The following is a 20,441-nucleotide window of genomic DNA, read 5'->3' as shown; positions in this document are numbered from 1 at the left end:
ATCTCAATCACAATTACTATGACAATAGGTACTGTAATAGAGAATATGAGAGACTATTCTTATTGTACCACCACATATTAGCATGTCGAATAACAGGCGTTGTAGAGTCATGCATCAAGCACCATGTTGTTACCTTTAACCTTTATATGTTTGGTTTGTATAACGCGTAAATCTTGACTGTTATATCAACACATAATGAAGTTCCCAGTAATTTAATCTATGGCACCCTGCAGCTTACCAATAAGACTTAAATTCACCATATAACAATTGACAAGCTTCGAGCAACCAAGAAAAGACCAAAAATAGCAGCACTGCCTAGTTTAAAAGTGCTTAAATTTATGGTAAGACGTACCAAAAAAAGTTAGCCATATCAATGCTTTACTCCAAAAAACATAGTCTAGTTACAATTGAGAGACCTCATAATCACTTAAAAACCTAAGACCCACCTAGTAAATATCAGATATGAGACTTAGCACACATCAACATAACACACACTCGCACAATCCAATCCAATCCAATTTGGGATATCACATAGATCTACTCTCCTGATTGATTTTTAAATAGATATAGTGTATAGAGACACAAAGAAGAGGATCCAAGATTAGCAGAACGAATCACATCTTCTAATGTGACACACATATAAATGGCCACGGTGCTTATGTAAAGATCAACATGATCCTCTCTATTTCAAATCCTGTTTATTTCATCCATTTTATGGTTTAGATTTTATTTTCTGCTTCTAACAATGTACAAGTTGTCATATTATTTAAAATTTTAAATGATGCAACTGTATCCACCATCCCTCACTGAGTTTTGTTTGCCAAATATGCAAACATGGTTACTGCCTTACTGGATAAATGATAGTTAAGGAGGGAATCATCTTTTTTCAACAACCAATAAAGACTTTTTACTTCTTTTTTATTATTGGAATTCTTTCTCAGTAAATTGTGTGCCATCGTCCAAAGAATTCTTTCAAATTTACCTTTATGCCTCCATCTTTCCCACTATAATTTGATCCTAACAATATCCCTCCCCTAAATGACTGCTCTTTCTTGCTTGTAACTTTTATTCTCCGAGCAAAAGGTTTTTCCTGTGCATTGACGGTCCAAAATTTGAGGAATGCTTCCAAATGTCGAGTACTTCATGATTATTATTTTTATTTTTTTGTCTATGGCTTTGTAAAAACGGCTAGCTCCCGCAAGCAAAGCTGCTCAATAATTCCACTTTTAACTGTTTTGTTTACTTGATGCAGCTTGATCTCATAAAGATTTGGCCAATGTTTTCCTGTCACTGTTTTGGGGGGAAAATCAGATACAATTTGAATAAGCCATGATCAGCAGATATTCTCGAAAACAAGTCTTATTAGATGCAACATTATTCCTTTAAAAAAAATGCTTGAGTTAATATAAACATTAAGAGATTGCAATGACAGAAAAGCAGGTAGATGGTAATGAGCTTTCAACGAGAGAAATTAAAGAATAAAAATTTGCAGGCAGCATCAATTAATAACATACAAAAACAAAACAACAAAAGAATGCAATATATTCCAAAACCCTCTTTTATCACCCTTCCTATACAGTCAGCTATCTGCCTCCAGATAGCCAGTTTGAAACTTTAAATATTTAGGAATGTGAAAATCTTGGTAAACGTGGGGAATAATTATACCATAAAACTAGTGAACCCGAGTTTTAGCTCACTAACTTTTATTTTTTCTGTTTTTGGCAGATAAGCTCCCTAACTCAACTGGTCATGGAACATCAAATATCCCAAACAATTCACAGGCCACATGCAAGATGATGATAATGCTGATTTTAGAGCAATCATATCAAACATTGGAGCTTACCAAAGATGCGCTTTGTAGCACTGTCCCAGGCTATGCCATTTAAAACATCAATACCCTAGAAGGACATGAGATTTCCAAAGAAAAATTAATTAGACAAATTCTGACCAAAAAATATAGAGGCAACTTAAAGAATTTTTTTTTTTTTAAAAAAAGCATTTAATTCTAAGAAAGATTAAGAAGAAGTAAAAGTAGATGCCTAAAAGGAAAGCCATTTTTAAGGAGTCTTTTCCTCTCTTTCAGGGAACCAAATAAGGCCTACATGGTATTACAATTCACAAGGTGCACTATAATAGGCAATGTAATTTTTTTAACAAAGATAGAGTATTTTATATTTTGTTCAAATACTTACATTATTCCCAGCTTGTACCAAATTTTCCCTGTAAGAAAAGAAAAGGATAGAAAGAGGACAATTGAGTGCAACTTTCAAGAACATAAAATAGAACTTAATTTATCTAATTGTAGGTGTAAACATCAGCTAATTCATCAAAATAATAGGAAATGCAAAGGAAAACCTTAAATTTTGAAGAAGAACCCGTCCAAGTAAAGTACCATCCTTAGGTGAGATTCTAGCAATGCAGTCAGTCTACAGAACGAAAATTTTGAGTCATAAAGTAATCCAAGAAAACAGAAAACTTCTCAACCCATGAAATAATGTTTATCCAACAAACAACAGTATCATGTAAATTGTAGATCATGAAGGTAGCAATAGCTAAGAAGCTGAAGCTTCAAAGAAGTCCACTTGTTGGAAAACCCTGGTCCTACAGAGGATATCCATAACAACATACTGCAATGAGAAGTTGCATCTTGGTCTATCCCAGGAAGCAGGATTTAAATGGTCAAAGATACTTTTGAAAGGGAGGAGCTGATTTGGGAAGCAAAAGAGACAAATTTAGTTTCGTTTTTGTTTGAACATTAATTGTGTTTTTATTATAGGCCCTAGTATTTAATTAGGTTAATTAGAATTTTTATTTAAAGTTTAGGGTATTTTTGTCATTCAATAAGTAGGGTTTCTTACACCTAGGGTATAGTTTTTCCAATATAAGCAAACAACTGTACTCCTTTTGGAGATGATTTATAGAGATGATTTGATGAATCAAAATTTCTATTGGTTTCTTTGGTCTGGTACTGATTCTAGCCAACCCTAGGTGCTAACTCCTAACAGTTTTTTCCTCGCTTGGTGCTGACTTCTAGGTTCCTGTCGTTTATTTTCCTATCTTTTAAATTTATTGTTGCAAAATTTAGGTTGTCCTGTGCCAAGAGCATCTCATGTTCCAAATATAGGAGGCAATAGCAGGGGCTTTCACATGGCATAGTTGGTATTGTAGCTTAGCTTAGCACAAACACTAATCAAAAGAGTGCAATTTAGTGAACTTTTCTGGGGAAGCTTGTAATTTACTGTTGTATCACTAAAAATGCAAGACATAAAACCATATATACAAACTCTCCACTCATGCCATGTAAAAAAAGATATTTTTTAAGCAAGTAGATTTTTCCATAGGTTGAAGGTTTACAAATTTCATGCTCTACTGCTAACTTTCCAAAAAGAGGTCAAATATCCCACCAAGGAATCCCTAAGCCAATGCCACTTAGATATGCAAATCATGGCCCACAACTTATTAAAAAAAAAAAAAAAAAAAAAAAAAAAAAAAAAAAAAAAAACCCGAACACCATGAAAAACAATTTTACAATTGATGATGCAAGGACATACCTGCCAAACATTTGCCCAAACTTCTGCATTTATATACTCCAGTTCATTAAGGTTGTTTACTTCATGACCATTATATGTGACAATATGTTTTCCTATGACTACATTAAATAAATCAAATCAAATTCTTTGTAACATATATAAATTTATCAAAAAGAGAGTTAAAACTGAACAAAAATCTACTATCACATTTTGGGGGGATAAAAATTAAAAAGCTCATGAAAGGGGTAAAAGACTTAAGGCCTGATAATATATTGCCAAAGAAAGCTTAAAATCACTTATAGATTTGATGCAGCATCAGCAATGTCAGGCACTCAAATAAACAAATTGCAAAAAAAAAAAAAAAAAAAACTCACTTTTTCTTTCTTTTTTGGGGGAGGAGTAAGAAATGGAATTGATACCAACTGTTGTATACAAACAAACCTTTGAAATTTTGATGGTTAATCAGCTACAATGTTGAAGTCCCATCACTTCCAAACAAGACATTTTCATCAGTTGCCAGACCCCAACCATCTTTCATCTGATGAGTAAATTTCTCAAACTGCATGGAGTATAAAAGCATGAATCTTGTTACATATGTCGATCATCATATTAGGGCACACCAAAAAGGAAGAATCTCAGTCAAAAAGAACATTGCAAGAAAAAGGAAACAATTAAAAAGTCAATAGTATGGTATATGAATGACATGTTCATCTAGGATGAGATTAAAAAAAGGATCGCTTTCTATATTTATACAACACATCAATATCACCCCAAAAGGTAATTACAATGTCGAAGACATCACTTATTCCAAATCTAAGTGTGATTTTCACAATTAAATTGTACTAATTATTTCCATTAGCAGAGCCCACATGATCAGGTAGTGAAATCTTAATGGACAGTCAGCTCAACATCTCAAAGATTCCAAACACATCTGCCATTGGGGCCAGTTTGGTAGGAAGGATAGAAAAGTAAGGGATGAATGAAATGGGATGGGGAAAAAAATAAAAATTGTAGCAAAATTGTCTTTTTTTTCCTTCATAATTTTTTGGTAGGAAAGATGAAAAGTGAAAGGATAAAAAAGAATCTATATCTTGTAATAATTTTCCATTCTATCTTTCTATGGAATTGTTTTTGATGAATTATAGGGTAAATTTGTCAAATCCTTTATTCTTGTCATTTTTCTCCCACTTCAGATGAATGGAAGATGGTGAGGCCAGAAGGAATATGCTCATGGTCCTTTTTCTTCTTCCCCTTTTTATAGTCAACCAAACAATAGAAAATGATAAGCCACCCTGCATTTTCATTCCCTTCCACAGTCCACCCTCCCAAATATTAGGTTTCCAATGCATTTCCCAACACTACTCCATCAGGTCTTAATTGGCCCCAACAATCTGATGTTATGTCCCATTTCCAAAATTAATAAACAATTGGAATTGCAAGCAGAAGAATATGGCCCACACATGCAAACATATAGGAAATTTAAAACTAGTTGGTGCAGATTTATTTTTAGCAAATTTTTACAGTACTTTAAGTCTCTTCTTTCTTTTCTTTTTTTTTTTCCCTTTTTATGTGTATTTTAATTCGTTTTGCATTGCATTTAAAATAAGTATTTCAACCAAAAAAAAAAAAAAAAAAGACATTACACAAGGAAAAGAGGTGAAGCACAAACTTTGCTTAAATTATTTCAGTCATATATGAAACCAATATCCTTCTACCACGTTACTTGAAACAGCCTATAAAGAATGTAAAAGTTACTATATTAGCATCATTACTCTTTCAATTGTTAGAAGCACAAAACATATAAAAATAAACAATTAAGAAACTACGTGATTAAATACAAAGAAAATGATGAAGCAAAAGTGCAAAATATATTGGAGGAAAAGCGAAAATGTTAAATAAATTAACTACACATGCTCAACAATTCTATATTGCAAATAAAAAATCTTGCTGAAATTATTGAAAATTTAGAAAGAATTGTATGCAAAACATATATGTTTTTTGCTCTACTGTTATATTAATCCACTGTTTTTTACCTACTTTTCTAGCAATTTTATTATTGTTGCTTATTAAACAATGAAGTAGTAATCAGAGAGAGGTTTCCATTGCACCAGCCCCACAGTTACGTAATAGATAGAGAAGACCTATGTCTTAAAACCATAAGAATAGACGGTCCTTGACAACATGCTTATTTGCACCAAGATCTATCATCATGGACTTCTTTTATGGTGTTAAACTACTCAAAATGAAAAAACAATCAATCCAATCAAACTTAAATCTAAATAAGTTATGATAAAGAGTGAGGCAATCAATGGGAAACAGAAGACATCGTAAATCGCATGCATATGAATTTGAGTAATATTCCTAGAATGGGTGGGTTGTACACATCCGTGTGTAGGTGCACATGTTTGCTGGCAAGTGGAAACAATGTAAAAACTATATTTCAAATGTACTGAAGTGTCTCATGCAAGCCCTAAATGTATGTGTATGTGTATATGTGTTTATGTATGTGTATGTGTATGAGTGTGTATGTGTATATGTATGTTTATGTGTGTGTATGTGTATGTTTATGTGTATGTGCATGTGCATGTGTGTTTATATTTATGTTTATATTCATTTATGTTTATGTATGTGTGTATGTTTATGTATGTGTATGTTTATGTGTGTGCATATTTATGTTTATGTGTATGTGCATGTGTGTTTATGTTTATGCATGTTTATGTATGTTTATATTTATAAACATAAACATAAACACACATACACATAAACATACATGAACACAAATACAAACAAACATACACAAAAACAAACAAACATAAACACACATACACATAAACACACATAAACAAATATAAACAAAAACAAACAAACATAAATACATATACACATAAACACACACACACATAAACATAAACATACATAGACATAAACACACATACAGACTGGAAAAAAATTAAACACTCATATAGACTGGAAAAAAATTAAACTAACACCAATCCTCAAATAATTTCGTTAGTTACTTTGGTATACTAAATCGAGTCTTTATGTGTGTTTATGTTTATATTTAAGTTTATGTGTGTGTATGTTTACGTTTATATGAGTTTATACGTGTTTATGTGTATGTGTATTTATGTTTATGTATATGTATATTTATGTGTATATGTATGTATGTTTATGTGTATTTGTATGTGTATGTGTGTATGTGTATGTGTATATGTGTGCTTATGTATGTGTATGTGTATGTGTATGTGTGCTTGTTCAAAAGATTGAGTAGAAAATCTGTCCATCATTTTTAGTTTTTTCATGTGCTTCAAGAGATTCACAAAGCTCATCTAGTGTAAGCTTTGATAAGTCTTTCGCTTCTTCAATTGCAGCAACCACATATTCAAATTTTATTGACAAACTTCTTAGTATTTTCTATACAATTTTTTGATCATTTATATTATCTCTTTAGCCTCTAATTTGATTTATTATTGCTGAAACTTTAGAGAAAAATTCTTGCATAGTTTCACTTTCTTTCATTTGTAAGTTATCAAATTCTCTTCAAAGATTCTGTAATTTAATAGAAATTACTTTATCATAGCCACTAAATTGCTTTTTCAAAATTTCCCATGCTTCTTTGTATTTAGTTGCACCTTAAATTCTAGGGAAAATAGTTTTACTTACCCCTTGCTGAATGAAGAGTAGAGCCCTTGCATCCCTTTGCTTGTACTCCTTTAGCTTTGCTGTTGTCAAAGTTAACAGATCTTCTGGCTATTCATAGTCTTCTTCTATTAAATCCCACAAGTCTTGTGAGATGAAGATTGTCTTCATTTGTGTGCTCCAAAAATCATAGCTCTCATTGGTGAAGAATGAAGATGGGAACAATGTTTTGGGCATAGTTGAAGGTGGCTGTACTTGTACTTGCTACCATGGTTTATGGTTTGTGTATGTTTGGTTTATAGTTTTAGGACAACAGGGGCTGGCAACTTGCTCTGATACCAAAATTGTTGGGTGCAAGTTCTTAATTATATGGCTAGGAGTAGAATTTAGTTTTTAACTTTTGTAGAGATGTTACTGTTATGCTAGGTATGATGGAAAAACAGAGTATTGCAGCACAAATATTTCATTGTTCTTTTTCCGAATGTTACATACTTCATTTTACAACTCACATCTATATATAGATGTGTTAGGAGTTTAGGATGACTACAAGCTTCAAGAATACTGCAGAAGTATGGTTCGTTTCTTGTTGATTGACACTTGTCCATGAGGTGTCCACTTGTTTCCTTGTTCAATTTTGCTATTGCTAGATCCTTCATTTGTTGATATCTAGATTATACTTAGGGACCCACTTTGACAATTACAAATTACATTCTAACATGGACAGCGTTTATATCCCGAAAACCCATCCCCCCTTTTTTCTTCAGGTCACACAACCTTTTCCAGTTTATCCAATGTACTTTCTTCTCGTCACTTGTTTGTCCCCACCAATATTTCGCAATAATAGAGTTAATATCATTGCAAAGATTCTTCGGCAGTTTGAAGAGGCTCATTGAATACGTCAATATGGCTTGCGCAATGGATTTGATGAGGACCTTTCTCCCTGCTTTCCATCCGGTGACTCGCTTAGCTATTCTCTCTCTCAATTCTTTGAACATATTCACCTTGTTCTTTCCTCCCACCATCAGCAAGCCTAAGTATTTCTCAAATTCAGTGTTGTATCACTCTATCTGTATTTGGTTTGAAGAATAATGGCGCTTTCTGCCAATTTATGGCTTGGCTAGAAGCTCTCTCATATGTGCCTAGTATGTGGAGTAGAAGACGGCATTCAATCAAGGTGGCTGGGCAAAAGAGTAGGCTATCGTCGGTGAAAAGTAAGTGAGAGATTGTAATTCTGTTTCGGTAAGACATGATGCCCTGTGTGTGTTGTGCTTCAGTGGACTTGTGGAGCATCCCTAAAAGTCCCTCCACGCAAAACAGGAATAAATATGGTGATAGCAGGTCACCCTATTTTATTCCTCGTGTCGGATGGATAAAACCTCGATGCTCTCTATTGATGAGTATCGAATAGCTTGCTAAGGATACACCTTGCATGGCTAGATTTACCCACCTGTCTGAGAACCCCATTTTGAGCATTATCTTGTGCAAAAACTCCCATTCGACTCGGTCGTATGCTTTATTGATGTCGAGCTTGATCGCCATGTGGCCAACCTTGCCCTGTCTTCTATTCCTCAATCTATTTAGCATCTCGTACACTACTAAGGTGTTATTTGAGATTAGCCTATCTGGAACGAATAGACTGATCCATATTAGGTGAAAGTTCAAAAACGTGTACAAAAACACTTTTGAACGTTTAGACCCCCAAAAACCAACTTAACCAACCCAAGCAATATGTCAAACAACTAGTGTGCGGAAACTTAACATATGCTATAATATGGAATTGATTAAACAACTATCTAAGCCACAACAAAATAAACCACAGCAGATAATGTAAAGGCAGAGATAGAGAGGAAGGAAGATGCAAACACAGAGATAACACCCGGATGTGTTATCGAAGAGGAAACCGAAGACCTCGGCGAAAAACCTCTCCGCCGCCCTCCAAGCGGTAATCAATCCACTAGAAAATACAGTTGGGATACAAGGACAGCAATAGACCCTCCAAGCCTAATCTACCCAATGCACCTAAGCCCTCCAAGCTTCTTGCTCCAACGAGGTTGCGCCGAACCTTTTTCTTTTCTAGCTTTCCGGATTCCGCTACTACACCGTAGCATCAACCAATGAATATTGGCTCCTTCCTAACTGCTTCCCAGAACTGCAAACGACTGTCTCACAGAGATGATGATGGTGAGAACCAGGTTTGGTATAATGCCTCTCAAGGTTTTGACAATGGAGAGGAAGAGAGTGAGGGATTTTGATGAGACTCTAAGGTAGGGATTGTGTGTGAAACAATCTTGTTTTTCTTTAGGGTTTCTCTCTCAAAATTCTCTCTGGAAGCTCTCTTTCAATCGTGGGTTAAAAGGGTATTTATACTGGAGTGAAGAGGAATGCAAAACGTCAGGTTTTTCCAAAACAGGGGTGGCTCGCGGCTTGACCTGGCGGCTTGACTAAGTCGCGAGATCCAGTCGCGAGTTAACCGTATGGCCAGTTGTCCTGTTTTGTCCTGTAGTGCTCCAGCTAGCATGACTGTTCATCTTCCAGCATGCTTGGCATGTGTGCATCTTCTGGCGGGTTGAAGCCGCGAGTCCACCCGCGAGTCCCAGCCGCGACACTCTGTTTTCTTGCACACTCTTGAGCAATCTTCACACTATCTCACTCACTACCCTTACAACAATCCCACCTAAATACAGGGTTACTAAATGCTGAATTACAAGCAAAATTGGCACGGAATAAAGCCAATAAGATGGTTGAATAAATTCAACCTTACAATCTCCCCCTTTGGCTATTCCGTGACAAAACCCTAAAACAGACTCTAGACTTAACATGTGAGTTGGGAACAGTTGAACAAAACTCACTCACACCTAACTCTAGAAGCTGTGAAGCACTTGAAACATATGAACATAAATTCCTGAAACACAACAATACACCTTGATCATTGTAAGCAGAAAAATTATAAATGCATATGAAACAGGCAATATGAGATCAAGCATAAGATGGAATTAATAAACAAACCATGGCTTGATTAACCAAGTGAACACCACAAGGTAGTGATCACAGTGCTCATTCACACTTGGAATGAACACAAGGACATACAAGTTAACAAGCACAAGGCAAGACACTTGTATGCTCAACACTCAACCAATGCATAGCACACAAGGCATATGCATCTAGGAACAATCCTACAAGGGTACAAGAGTGACAGTACATAAACCAAAATGTAGAACATTTAGATTAAGGTACTGATTTCAACATAGCATAAAGGTTGCACTTAAGCATGGTACATACCATAAAGCCTACAAACTATGCATAAACCATAAACCCTAAAAGCTTACAAAAGCATATGGGTACAAACACATTATATTGAATAAAAACTTAAACAATATAAACTAAAAGTGCATAAAGTTTCTCCCCTTCAAAGTGATTAAAGTTTCTCCCCTTCAAAGTGATGAGAAGCTGTGATGCACTTGGAACATATTTATACTTGTACCCTGAAACACTTGCACAAAACACATTAGACCCTCAAGGTAAAACAAGTAATAAATGACAAGTATAGAAATGACTACAATGATCACATAGCAAAGCAAATGATCATCTGAACATGCATTCAATGAAGTATAATAACATAGGGAAATGTGCATGTCCAAAGCACAAACATGATGCAATGAGAACACCAAAGCATAACACAAAGCACCATAAAGCCAACAAGAAAACAAACAGAACAAGGTTTTCTAGTTAACACAATGTCTTCTCCCCCTTGGTATATGCATCTCCCCTAAGGAATATCTCTCCCCCTACAAATGTGCATGAGAAATAGAATTTCTCCCCCTAAGGATGTGCACAAGAGTCATATAGAAAAGACAAAATACTCCGAAACATTCTCTAGAGTATACTCTCCCCCTTTTTGTCAGGAATAGACAAAGGGTCAAGAAGAAACGAGGGCAAGAGATGAAGGTATGAACAATGCTAATGATGCATGAGGGGTGCAAGATGAATGAGAAAATGAAGCTCAAACCTAAGACAAAGTAACGTGCTACAAAGCATAAGGTAAGCATGACATGCTAGGATGAAACAGCAAGGTCAAGACCAATGCATGACAAGGGTAGCAAAGGTGTGTGCAAGAGGTGGCTAAGTGCAATGCATGATCAATGCAAGAAAAATGCACATGTGGGGCAAAGTGTGTTAAAATACACAATCAATGAACCAAACATGTTCCTAATGAGGAAACATGAGAAACCCCAAATTTTGGTACTCATCGGAGTCCAAACAAGAGAGAAAATGTCTAAGAGGCATTTTATCAAACACCTAGCATGCACACTATGAACAATAATGTGAAACAATGCATGAACATCATGAAATTCACCCTTAATACATGTTCTAATTGCCACAAGGGGCCAACATCCAATGCAAATCAACAAAATAAACCAATCCCATGAAAAAAATTTGACAAAAATTAAGTTTTCCCAACCCCTATGATAAAAATCCCAACCAAGAGCACAAAACTCTCCAAAATATAATCCAAGGATAAAAAATAATGAAAAGAATTTATAATTACCTTAGAAATGTTAATGGAATGAAAAACCATTCAAATTGGTTGGATTTTGATGTAAAAATATTGAAAGAGGGGTTTTAGAGAGGATGGGAGAGGTTTAAAACAAGTTTCCCACAAAAAGCCCTTTAAAAAGCTGTTTCTGGGCGTTTCGCGACTGGGCGAGTCGCGAGGTTCAGTCGCGAGCAAGCCGCGAGCCGCGAGCCGCGAGTTTCAGCCGCGAGCCGCGAGTTTCAGCCGCGAAAATCTTCGCGAGTCGCGAGTGAGCCGCGAGCAAGCCGCGAGTGAGTCGCCAAAAGCTTCTGGATGAGCTCGCGACTGGGGTTTCGCGACTGGCGAGTCGCCAGCTGAGCCGCGAAAAACTCTGACACCTGTTTTTCAATTCAGAACATGTTTAAACATTGAAAAACAAAGTAAGCACTAAACATAAACACAAAAAGTGATAAAAATCACTTCCAAAAACATATAAAATGATCAAAAATCTTTTTGGATTAATCCATATAAGATTGAGCACACACACATCACATTTAGACAAGTACAATCTAACAAATGAATAAGACATTCATTGAACATTAGGCATGTGTGTTGTGTGTGTGTATCAAATGTGAAATAGTCCTTAGTCTAGAGTGAAGCTTCAATGATCAATTCAATCAAGTCATACACAACTAGTGCTAAGTCAAGTGGTCTATCTCAATTATAGAAATAGCATATATGACCTCCCACAAGAAAATGATTACATATGATGAAGCTTTTCATTTGGCTTCTTTACAATTCATAACATTTGATCATTTTGAATCAAAACATCTCATTTTGAGATTGATGCCTGAAATTTGTGATATTTCAATTTGATGAACAAGCCTTTGGCTTTTTGGGCATCATACAATTTCATTTAAGTCGCTTTCCCTTTTTCCTAGTCGAATACTAGTATGTGCGACGGCTTTTGCAGCTCATTATCTCTTTTCATTTTGAGATTTACATTTATTGAGCTCTTTAAGCAATAAAAACAAAAGAGTGGGAAGAGATATAAGCACAAGTCTACGCATGTATCAAAACCAACATGACTATTGATAAATCATTCATGACAAGCTTGAAGATCGATTTACAACAATCACATAAAGATGTCAAGATTTTTCCCACAAAGATATAAGTGCAAAAACTAACAAGCTAAGCTCGTAAATGCACAAAGCCATTTGTACAAAGGTACAAGGCCAAACTCACATGTGATATGTGCTCAAACATATACGATCAAACTTTTTGAATTTTTCACTTTTTATGTGGTTTTGGATTTTTTACTCACACAAAACTGAAATATAAAAGTAAGATAAAAAACAAAACAATGCATACAAATAAATGCAAGATGCACAAAATGCATGAAGATATGACATTTAATGCATGAAGGGTCCTACAAAGATCGAAAGAATTAGATCAAGGACCAAAAGAGCAAAAGCTCAACCATAGGAACCCTTCCTCATCCAAACGGAACGATTGTTTGGAATGAGTGTCTCAAGAGAAGCGAGACGAGGGTTGGAAGAATGAGAACCGGAGATGCACATAGTCAAGGAGTTAAGAGCATTAAACATTTTCTTTAACAACATGCTATTTTCACTCAAATCCAGTTTACTCTTTTTAGCACAACTTCCAAAAAGCTCAAGTTTCTCTTTTCTTTTGATTCTCTTAAGAGCTTGAAACTTAGAGCAATGAGGTCTTAGATGACCAAAGGCACCACAATGGTGACAAATAATGTGTTTAGGTCCACTAGGCTTTTTGGGAATGGATCTAGCAACATGGTTTTGTTCCCTCTTCAACTTATGACATTGAGGTCTTATATGACCAATCACACCACAATGGTGGCAAGTTGGAACAAACTTAGATCCATCCAAAGCCTTAGGTTGAGACCTAAACGAAGGCTTTGACTTAACAGCCTTTCTCTCCACCTTTTGATTTCTTTTATGTGGAGGAATGTACACCGATTTGTCCTTTAAGGTAGAACACACACTAGGCACAAAATCGGGTACCACAACATGATTGCAACAAACATTATCATCCTTTTTAACAATAGGTTCAGCAATCAAACACTTGGCATGCATCTTAAGAGATTCATTTTCACATTTAAGATCATCAACAAGTTTGTTAGACAAAACAAGTTTAGCATCCAAGTCCATATTCAAACATTCAAACTCTTTCAGCTTTTCAAGAGAAATTTCAGCAAGTTTTTTATATTTCTCAACCAATTTGTTGGATTCATTGAGCTTAGCAATCAAATCATCCTTTTCACAAAATAACTTGCTCAAATTCTTTTGAAACTTCTTAGCATTTTTCTTCAAGAGTTTGTCAACAACACCCATAGATTCAAATAACATGTCATCACACTTATGAGGATTAACACTCATAGAGGCAATTTCACAAACACGTGGCATGTTACAATCATTACCAACCAAATCATGCAAAGAGTCATACAAAGCACAATCCATGGCAAATAAACACAAGGGGTCAAGGATCACACTTAGGTATTTAAACCACAACAAGTGTACCCGCTCTGATACCAATTGAAAGTTCAAAAACGTGTACCAATACACTTTTGAACGTTTAGACCCCCAAAAATTAACTTAACCAACACAAGCAATATGTCAAACAACTAGTGTGCGGAAACTTAACATATGCTATAATATGAAATTGGTTAAACAACTATCTAAGCCATAACAAAATAAACCACAGCAGATAATGTAAAGGCAGAGATAGAGAGGAAGGAAGATGCAAACACAAAGATAACACCCGATGTGTTATCGAAGAGGAAACCGAAGACCTCGGCGAAAAACCTCTCCGCCGCCCTTCAAGCGGTAATCAATCCACTAGAAAATACAGTTGGGATACAAGGACAGCAATAGACCCTCCAAGCCTAATCTACCCAATGCACCTAAGCCCTCCAAGCTTCTTGCTCCAACGAGGTTGCGCCGAACCTTTTTCTTTTCTAGCTTTCCGGATTCCGCTACTACACCGTAGCATCAACCAATGAAGATTGGCTCCTTTCTAACTGCTTCCCAGAACTCCAAACGACTGTCTCACAGAGATGATAATGATGAGAACCAGGTTTGGTATAATGCCTCTCAAGGTTTTGACAATGGAGAGGAAGAGAGTGAGGGATTTTGATGAGACTCTAAGGTAGGGATTGTGTGTGAAACAATCTTGTTTTTCTTTAGGGTTTCTCTCTCAAAATTCTCTCTGGAAGCTCTCTTTCAATCGTGGGTTAAAAGGGTATTTATACTGGAGTGAAGAGGAATGCGAAACGTCAGGTTTTTCCAAAACAGGGGTGGCTCGCGGCTTGACCTCGCGGCTTGACTAAGTCGCGAGATCCAGTCGCGAGTTAACCGTATGGCCAGTTGTCCTGTTTTGTCCTGTAGTGCTCCAGCTAGCATGACTGTTCATCTTCCAGCATGCTTGGCACGTGTGCATCTTCTGGCGGGTTGAAGCCGCGAGTCCACCCGCGAGTCCCAGCCGCGACACTCTGTTTTCTTGCACACTCTTGAGCAATCTTCACACTATCTCACTCACTACCCTTACAACAATCCCACCTAAATACAGGGTTACTAAATGCTGAATTACAAGCAAAATTGGCACGGAATAAAGCCAATAAGATGGTTGAATAAATTCAACCTTACAGTAGGTAAAAATTAAAAATCGTGAGGGGTTATACAATATTGTTGGTTTTAAATATATTGACAAAAGTTTTTATGTTAAGGTGGTGCCCTACTATGTTGTATCAAATCCTCAACGATTTTAATTTAATCCGTATTAATTGTTAGGTTTTGTCTTCCTCAATGTTTCTTCATATTTATAAATGGAAACATTTATATTTAAATTGCCACTTGTCCACCAAGCAGCAAATATAGGTGTTGTCGTTAGAAATGATGAAGGTCATATCATTGTTGCATTGATGATAAGAACACAGTATGGGTTTGATGTTATTAAGGGATGTCAAGTATGTTAAAAGAAAGGTATAAGATTAGGGTTATTAGGTTTGAACCCATTGGTGAATACAATTAAAATACCAGAGAAATAGAATAACATGTATTTCACTTTTTTATTTATTTATGTAGATTTAAGCTCTTTACGGTTGGCACGATTCAAGTCTAGTGCAACAAAACTTCTCTTGTTGAGTCCAAAACTCTACCAAAAGAACACCTCTCTTTACTTAGAAATTCTTTGGATATGTCCATTTTTGTTTATATTATTACAGTTGGGCCCAATTTTCACATTTACAAATTAATAATGATTCTCTCTTCTTATCAATGAAGGATTCCACATTTGATAATATAGTATCTCCTCACTTACCATATTAAAATCTCATATCTTTTTATTAAATTTACCAATTTATTATTCATTAATTTATTAAAATAACAATTTAAAATTAAAATGATCAACAACAATGTTTGGTTATGTGGAGATATGGTTGAGTGGATGTGAATACTTGTTGGTGTGAGGGTTAGGATAAGGAGTTTAGGGTATGGTAGGGTCCAGTGTGTGACTTCTTTGAAAAAGAGTCACCTTCTCCATGTGAGACTAGTTTTAGTTACTTCCCTAAATGAGAAACTCTTTGTCCCTCTTGCTCGAAAAATCACCCACAAAGTCCAAGGAATAACAAGCCTTCAAAGGATTGGGATTGGGCTCATTTTCTCAATAGCAGCTATGGTTGCTGCTGCAGTTATTGAGAAACAAAGGAGGGAAATTGCAGTTCAACAGAATCACAAAATACGTGCTTTCTGGCTAGTACCTCAGTACTTTCTAGTGGGTGCTGGAGAAGCTTTTGTCTATGTTGGACAGCTTGAATTTTTCATCAGAGAGGCACCAGAGAGGATGAAATCCATGAGCACAGGGCTTTTCCTAAGCACCATCTCCATGGGTTTCTTTGTTAGCAGTTTGTTGGTGTCTATTGTGGAAAAAGTGACCAACAAGAGCTGGCTCAAGAGCGATTTAAATATGGGAAAGGTAGACAACTTTTACTGGCTGCTTGCAGTGCTCGGATTACTGAATTTCTTAGTTTTTCTGACCTTTGCAATGAGACACCAATACAAAGAGAAGCAGCATATCAGCACTTGTGACAATGGGGAAAAGGAGCTTAAGACTTCAAATGGTCTTACAGTTGATAAAACAGAAGAGAAGGTGAGTATTTAGGCAATGGAGGTACCCTAGCATGTATGTATGCTTTCAAGGGACTTGTAGTACTACTTAATCCCAGATATTGTAAAATCAATGTGTTTCATCCTCATAAATCATCACATGGTAATTGGTCATTTGATCCCTATTAAATATTTTGTGATTTATGAAAATGTCACATTAATGTGCGTTCTCAATGTTCATGAACATTCTTAATTAACTACCTCTGCAAATCAGGGACTCATCAAAAGAAACCATTCACAAAATTGCAGATATAAATTAAAAGGGTACTAGGTTGTAGGATTTCTCCATAGAGCAACTTCTAACCTGATAATGTTTCCAGCTGAGAATCACAAGACTCAAACAAAATATAGAAATTAATAAACAACTGGGTCCATTGATACATTAGTAAACTAGACAAAGCATCAAGCTTACTGAATTGGCAACGATTCTGGAAAAACTGTCTACTTAACAACAAATCCACATATAAAAAGCTTAGAGCTGACCACTGAAAAAAATGCATAGACCCTTAAGAAGAATCACTTGCTGAAGCAGGTAGGTGATTTATGACCAATGGGGGACGTAAAGCCTGGTGGTTTGCCTCCTTTTGTTTGCGAGCCTTGTACATCTCTTCCGTCTCAATCACTATCAATCTCTTGACCTGATTGGGTTATAAAATTACTAATCAGAACAAGTATAGATACACAATTTCAAGCAAAGGATGAATTCAGTGTAATATTGAAACCTGTTGGAGCATTCCCCTGACAGTAGGAGTATTCCATCGCATGACAGTTCGGTTGCACTTGCGCAGACGCAATGCCTCTAAAGTGCGCCGGTGAAGTCTCCTTGTCCCTGGAATTCCCCTCACCAAAGTTATATATAGGTTAGGGCTCCATGCAATTGGGGCACAGGCTTTGTAAGCCTTGAATGCATTCATGTCTTCACCTTTGATCTACACAGTCCACGGTAATCTCTAAGCACTACTCCAATATCCTTCTGTATATATAAAATAAAAGATGCAAGCTACAACAACGATAATCAAAAGAAATGGGAAAGCCAAAGTAGGGAATGCAATCAGAAGGCTTAAGCATAAAACTCTCTCTTCAAGGTAAAAATAGGCATATAGACTAATTCATCCAAGTAACAAAAGGGGAGAAAAAAGAAAAAGAAAAAGCACATAGATTACCAACAAGTGAGATAGAAGATATTTTATAAAAATTGCATGGGGCATAATTCACTCTCTATGCCATGGTTAAATATCACCATTAGTCAATAGTAAGAAAATTGCTTAAAGTCCCAGACATTTGAGGACAAAGCCTTGTTTAGTATAAAATAGCAAACATAAACACCACAGAAATTGCTAAAATAGTAAAATCAAGCATCCCAATCAAAGTACTGGCTACATTATTATGCTCCTTGATGCACAATTAAGGGTCTCACACACATGGAATTAGCTTTCATGGATTTGATTCCGTTTTCTTTTTAAATTTATCTCTTGATGTGAACTCAACCATAATTAACCAATAGTCCAAGGTTAAAAAAAAAAAAACATCAGACTTCTCGAATCAACATTTTCTTTTCAAATAAGACTTCACTGGAACTCACAGGCAGTCGCATTATGGTTCTGAAACGCCAAGATCTAGATGATTTCGAATCAGGGCCGGCCCTTCCCTTAGGTGAGTTAGGCAATTGCCTAAGGCCCCCAAGTGGAAGGGGCCCCAAAATTTTAGAAAAGAACCGGGTAGTAGAGGAAAAAAAAAAAAATTAGTTTCAAATGAATTACAAAAATAATCTGGCATATCCTTTTAACCAAAAAAACAAAAATTTTGATAAATCCTATTAAACATTGGTTCTAAACAAAATCATTGACAAAAAAAAAAAACAGATAAACTACAAATCCGGTCTAAGAGATTAACCACAAAACAATCACAAATCAAAACAAATAAATCCACTCATAACCCTACAAATTTTACCTTTCTCTCTAGTCCGTGCTCTCCGCCTCTCTCCAGTCTCCAGTCTCCACTGTTCAGTCTCCAGCTGGACCGCCTCAGCCTCTCTCTGATTCTCTGCTCTCCGCCTCTCTCAAGTCTCAACTGCTCACCTCACCTCACCGTATCAGGTTCTGAGGTTCAGGAATCAGGTATAAAATTATAAATATTTGGGCACAGGGCGCACCATTTTATTTGTTAAGAACTTAAGATAACTTTGTTTATTTGGGCCCTCACTGGCTGGTTTTGTAACTTTGTTTATCACTTATCAGTGGCTGCCTGGACCCTCCCTGGAATGGGCGTTAAGTTTGGGCCTTCAAGTTTTTTTTTTTTTTGGTTATAGATAGGATTTGTTTTGTGTTTTTTATTTTTGGTGGGTCTTATTAATAAGTCTTGTGTCAATGTTATGGTTGTACTTAAATTTTTGTTATGCTTGTGCTTAATTTTTTTTTTTAATTTATGCATGTTGAGATTGCTAAAAACTTGTTATTGTTCAGTGAAATTACAACAATACTTTTTATATAAATCATGTTTTATTTCTTATTTGCTCTATACTTGAAAGTTATTTTTTATTTTAGTCTTTATAAATATATTGTTTAATTAGAAATGTTTACTAGAAAATATGCATTTGGATATGAAAAACTTCAAAAAAGAAAAAAAGAAGAAAAATTAATTGAGTCTCAAAAAGGATCAATGAATAAATTTGTTATTAATAATAAACAAAATATAACACAAAATTTAGATGAAAACATCACAAATGAGCAAGAAATTCACCAAAATAATTTAGAAGAAAATGATGTTCAATTTTGCAATACAACAAGTCTTGATAATGAACTTCAAAATAATTTAGAAGAAAATGAAAATAATGATGAAAAATATAATATAAAAATATTAAATAAACATTAATTTAATTAATATATAAGTATAAAAAAGGCCATATTTTTAGTTCTCACCTTAGGTCCCAAAATGTCTAGGGCCGCCCCTGTTTCCCTCTCATCCTCTCTCTGCCTCAACCCACGTCACATCGTGCTCCATGGCTGACCACCAAGCTCTCCTTCTAAACCTCCATAGCCGGTGCTTTTCAAGATCATTACCTCCAACCACGCACCACTGCCGAAACCCAGCCAAAATCAAATCACGACTACCACCACGGCCAAAACCCAGCCAAAATCAAATCGCAACAAAAACCCAGAAGCCCACCAAATCACAAATCAAATTACACTCACCAAAATCAAAGCACAAAACCCACAAAACAACCAAAATCACAAAATGAAAACACTGAAAGTGAACCCACCGTTAAAAAAATATATATTGGTTTTGTTATTATATTTTAGAAGAAGAATCATCTTGTTGAACTAATTTTAGATCCAAATTAATAAAACACACACGACAAGCAAGAATGATAGACTGAAAGCAAAGCAAAAAAAAAAATGGTATTTCCCAGAAAAGTGTTTTCAGAAAATAGAAAGGGTAAGCAAAATATAAAAATTATTTGCTTCATAATCTCAAATAAATAAATAAATAACCAAAAATCACACATCATAATCTAGTGAAGCCTCGTGAGCCACAATTTCACCTAAGAGGATCGTCTGA

At 35.6% G+C, this 20,441-nt stretch overlaps 1 protein-coding gene and 1 pseudogene across 2 annotated transcripts; both read right to left on the bottom strand.

Annotated features, from left to right (window-relative positions):
• Positions 1 to 1,521: 1,521 nt before the first annotated feature.
• Positions 1,522 to 4,527, bottom strand: LOC126703477 (glutaminyl-peptide cyclotransferase-like; annotated as a pseudogene).
• Positions 4,528 to 17,219: 12,692 nt separating this feature from the next.
• Positions 17,220 to 19,039, bottom strand: LOC126702096 (uncharacterized). 2 transcript variants are annotated; one of them, XM_050400718.1, is made up of 3 exons: positions 18,834 to 19,039; positions 17,606 to 17,856; positions 17,220 to 17,521 (listed from the first exon to the last, which is right to left on the bottom strand). In XM_050400718.1, exons 2-3 carry the CDS (start codon positions 17,795 to 17,797, stop codon positions 17,390 to 17,392), a joined length of 324 nt encoding a protein of 107 aa, XP_050256675.1. In that variant the 5' UTR covers positions 17,798 to 17,856; positions 18,834 to 19,039; the 3' UTR covers positions 17,220 to 17,389. The 2 variants fall into 2 exon arrangements, with proteins under 2 accessions (XP_050256675.1, XP_050256674.1); XM_050400717.1 differs by having other exon boundaries at positions 17,606 to 17,812; positions 18,834 to 19,037.
• Between the last annotated feature and the right edge of the window lie 1,402 nt (positions 19,040 to 20,441).

This window comes from Quercus robur, chromosome 10 (genome assembly GCF_932294415.1).
Source record: "Quercus robur chromosome 10, dhQueRobu3.1, whole genome shotgun sequence".
Lineage (NCBI taxonomy): Eukaryota > Viridiplantae > Streptophyta > Magnoliopsida > Fagales > Fagaceae > Quercus > Quercus robur.
Note: the sequence above shows the minus strand (reverse complement) of the source record. Positions and strands in the feature narration are given on the sequence as shown.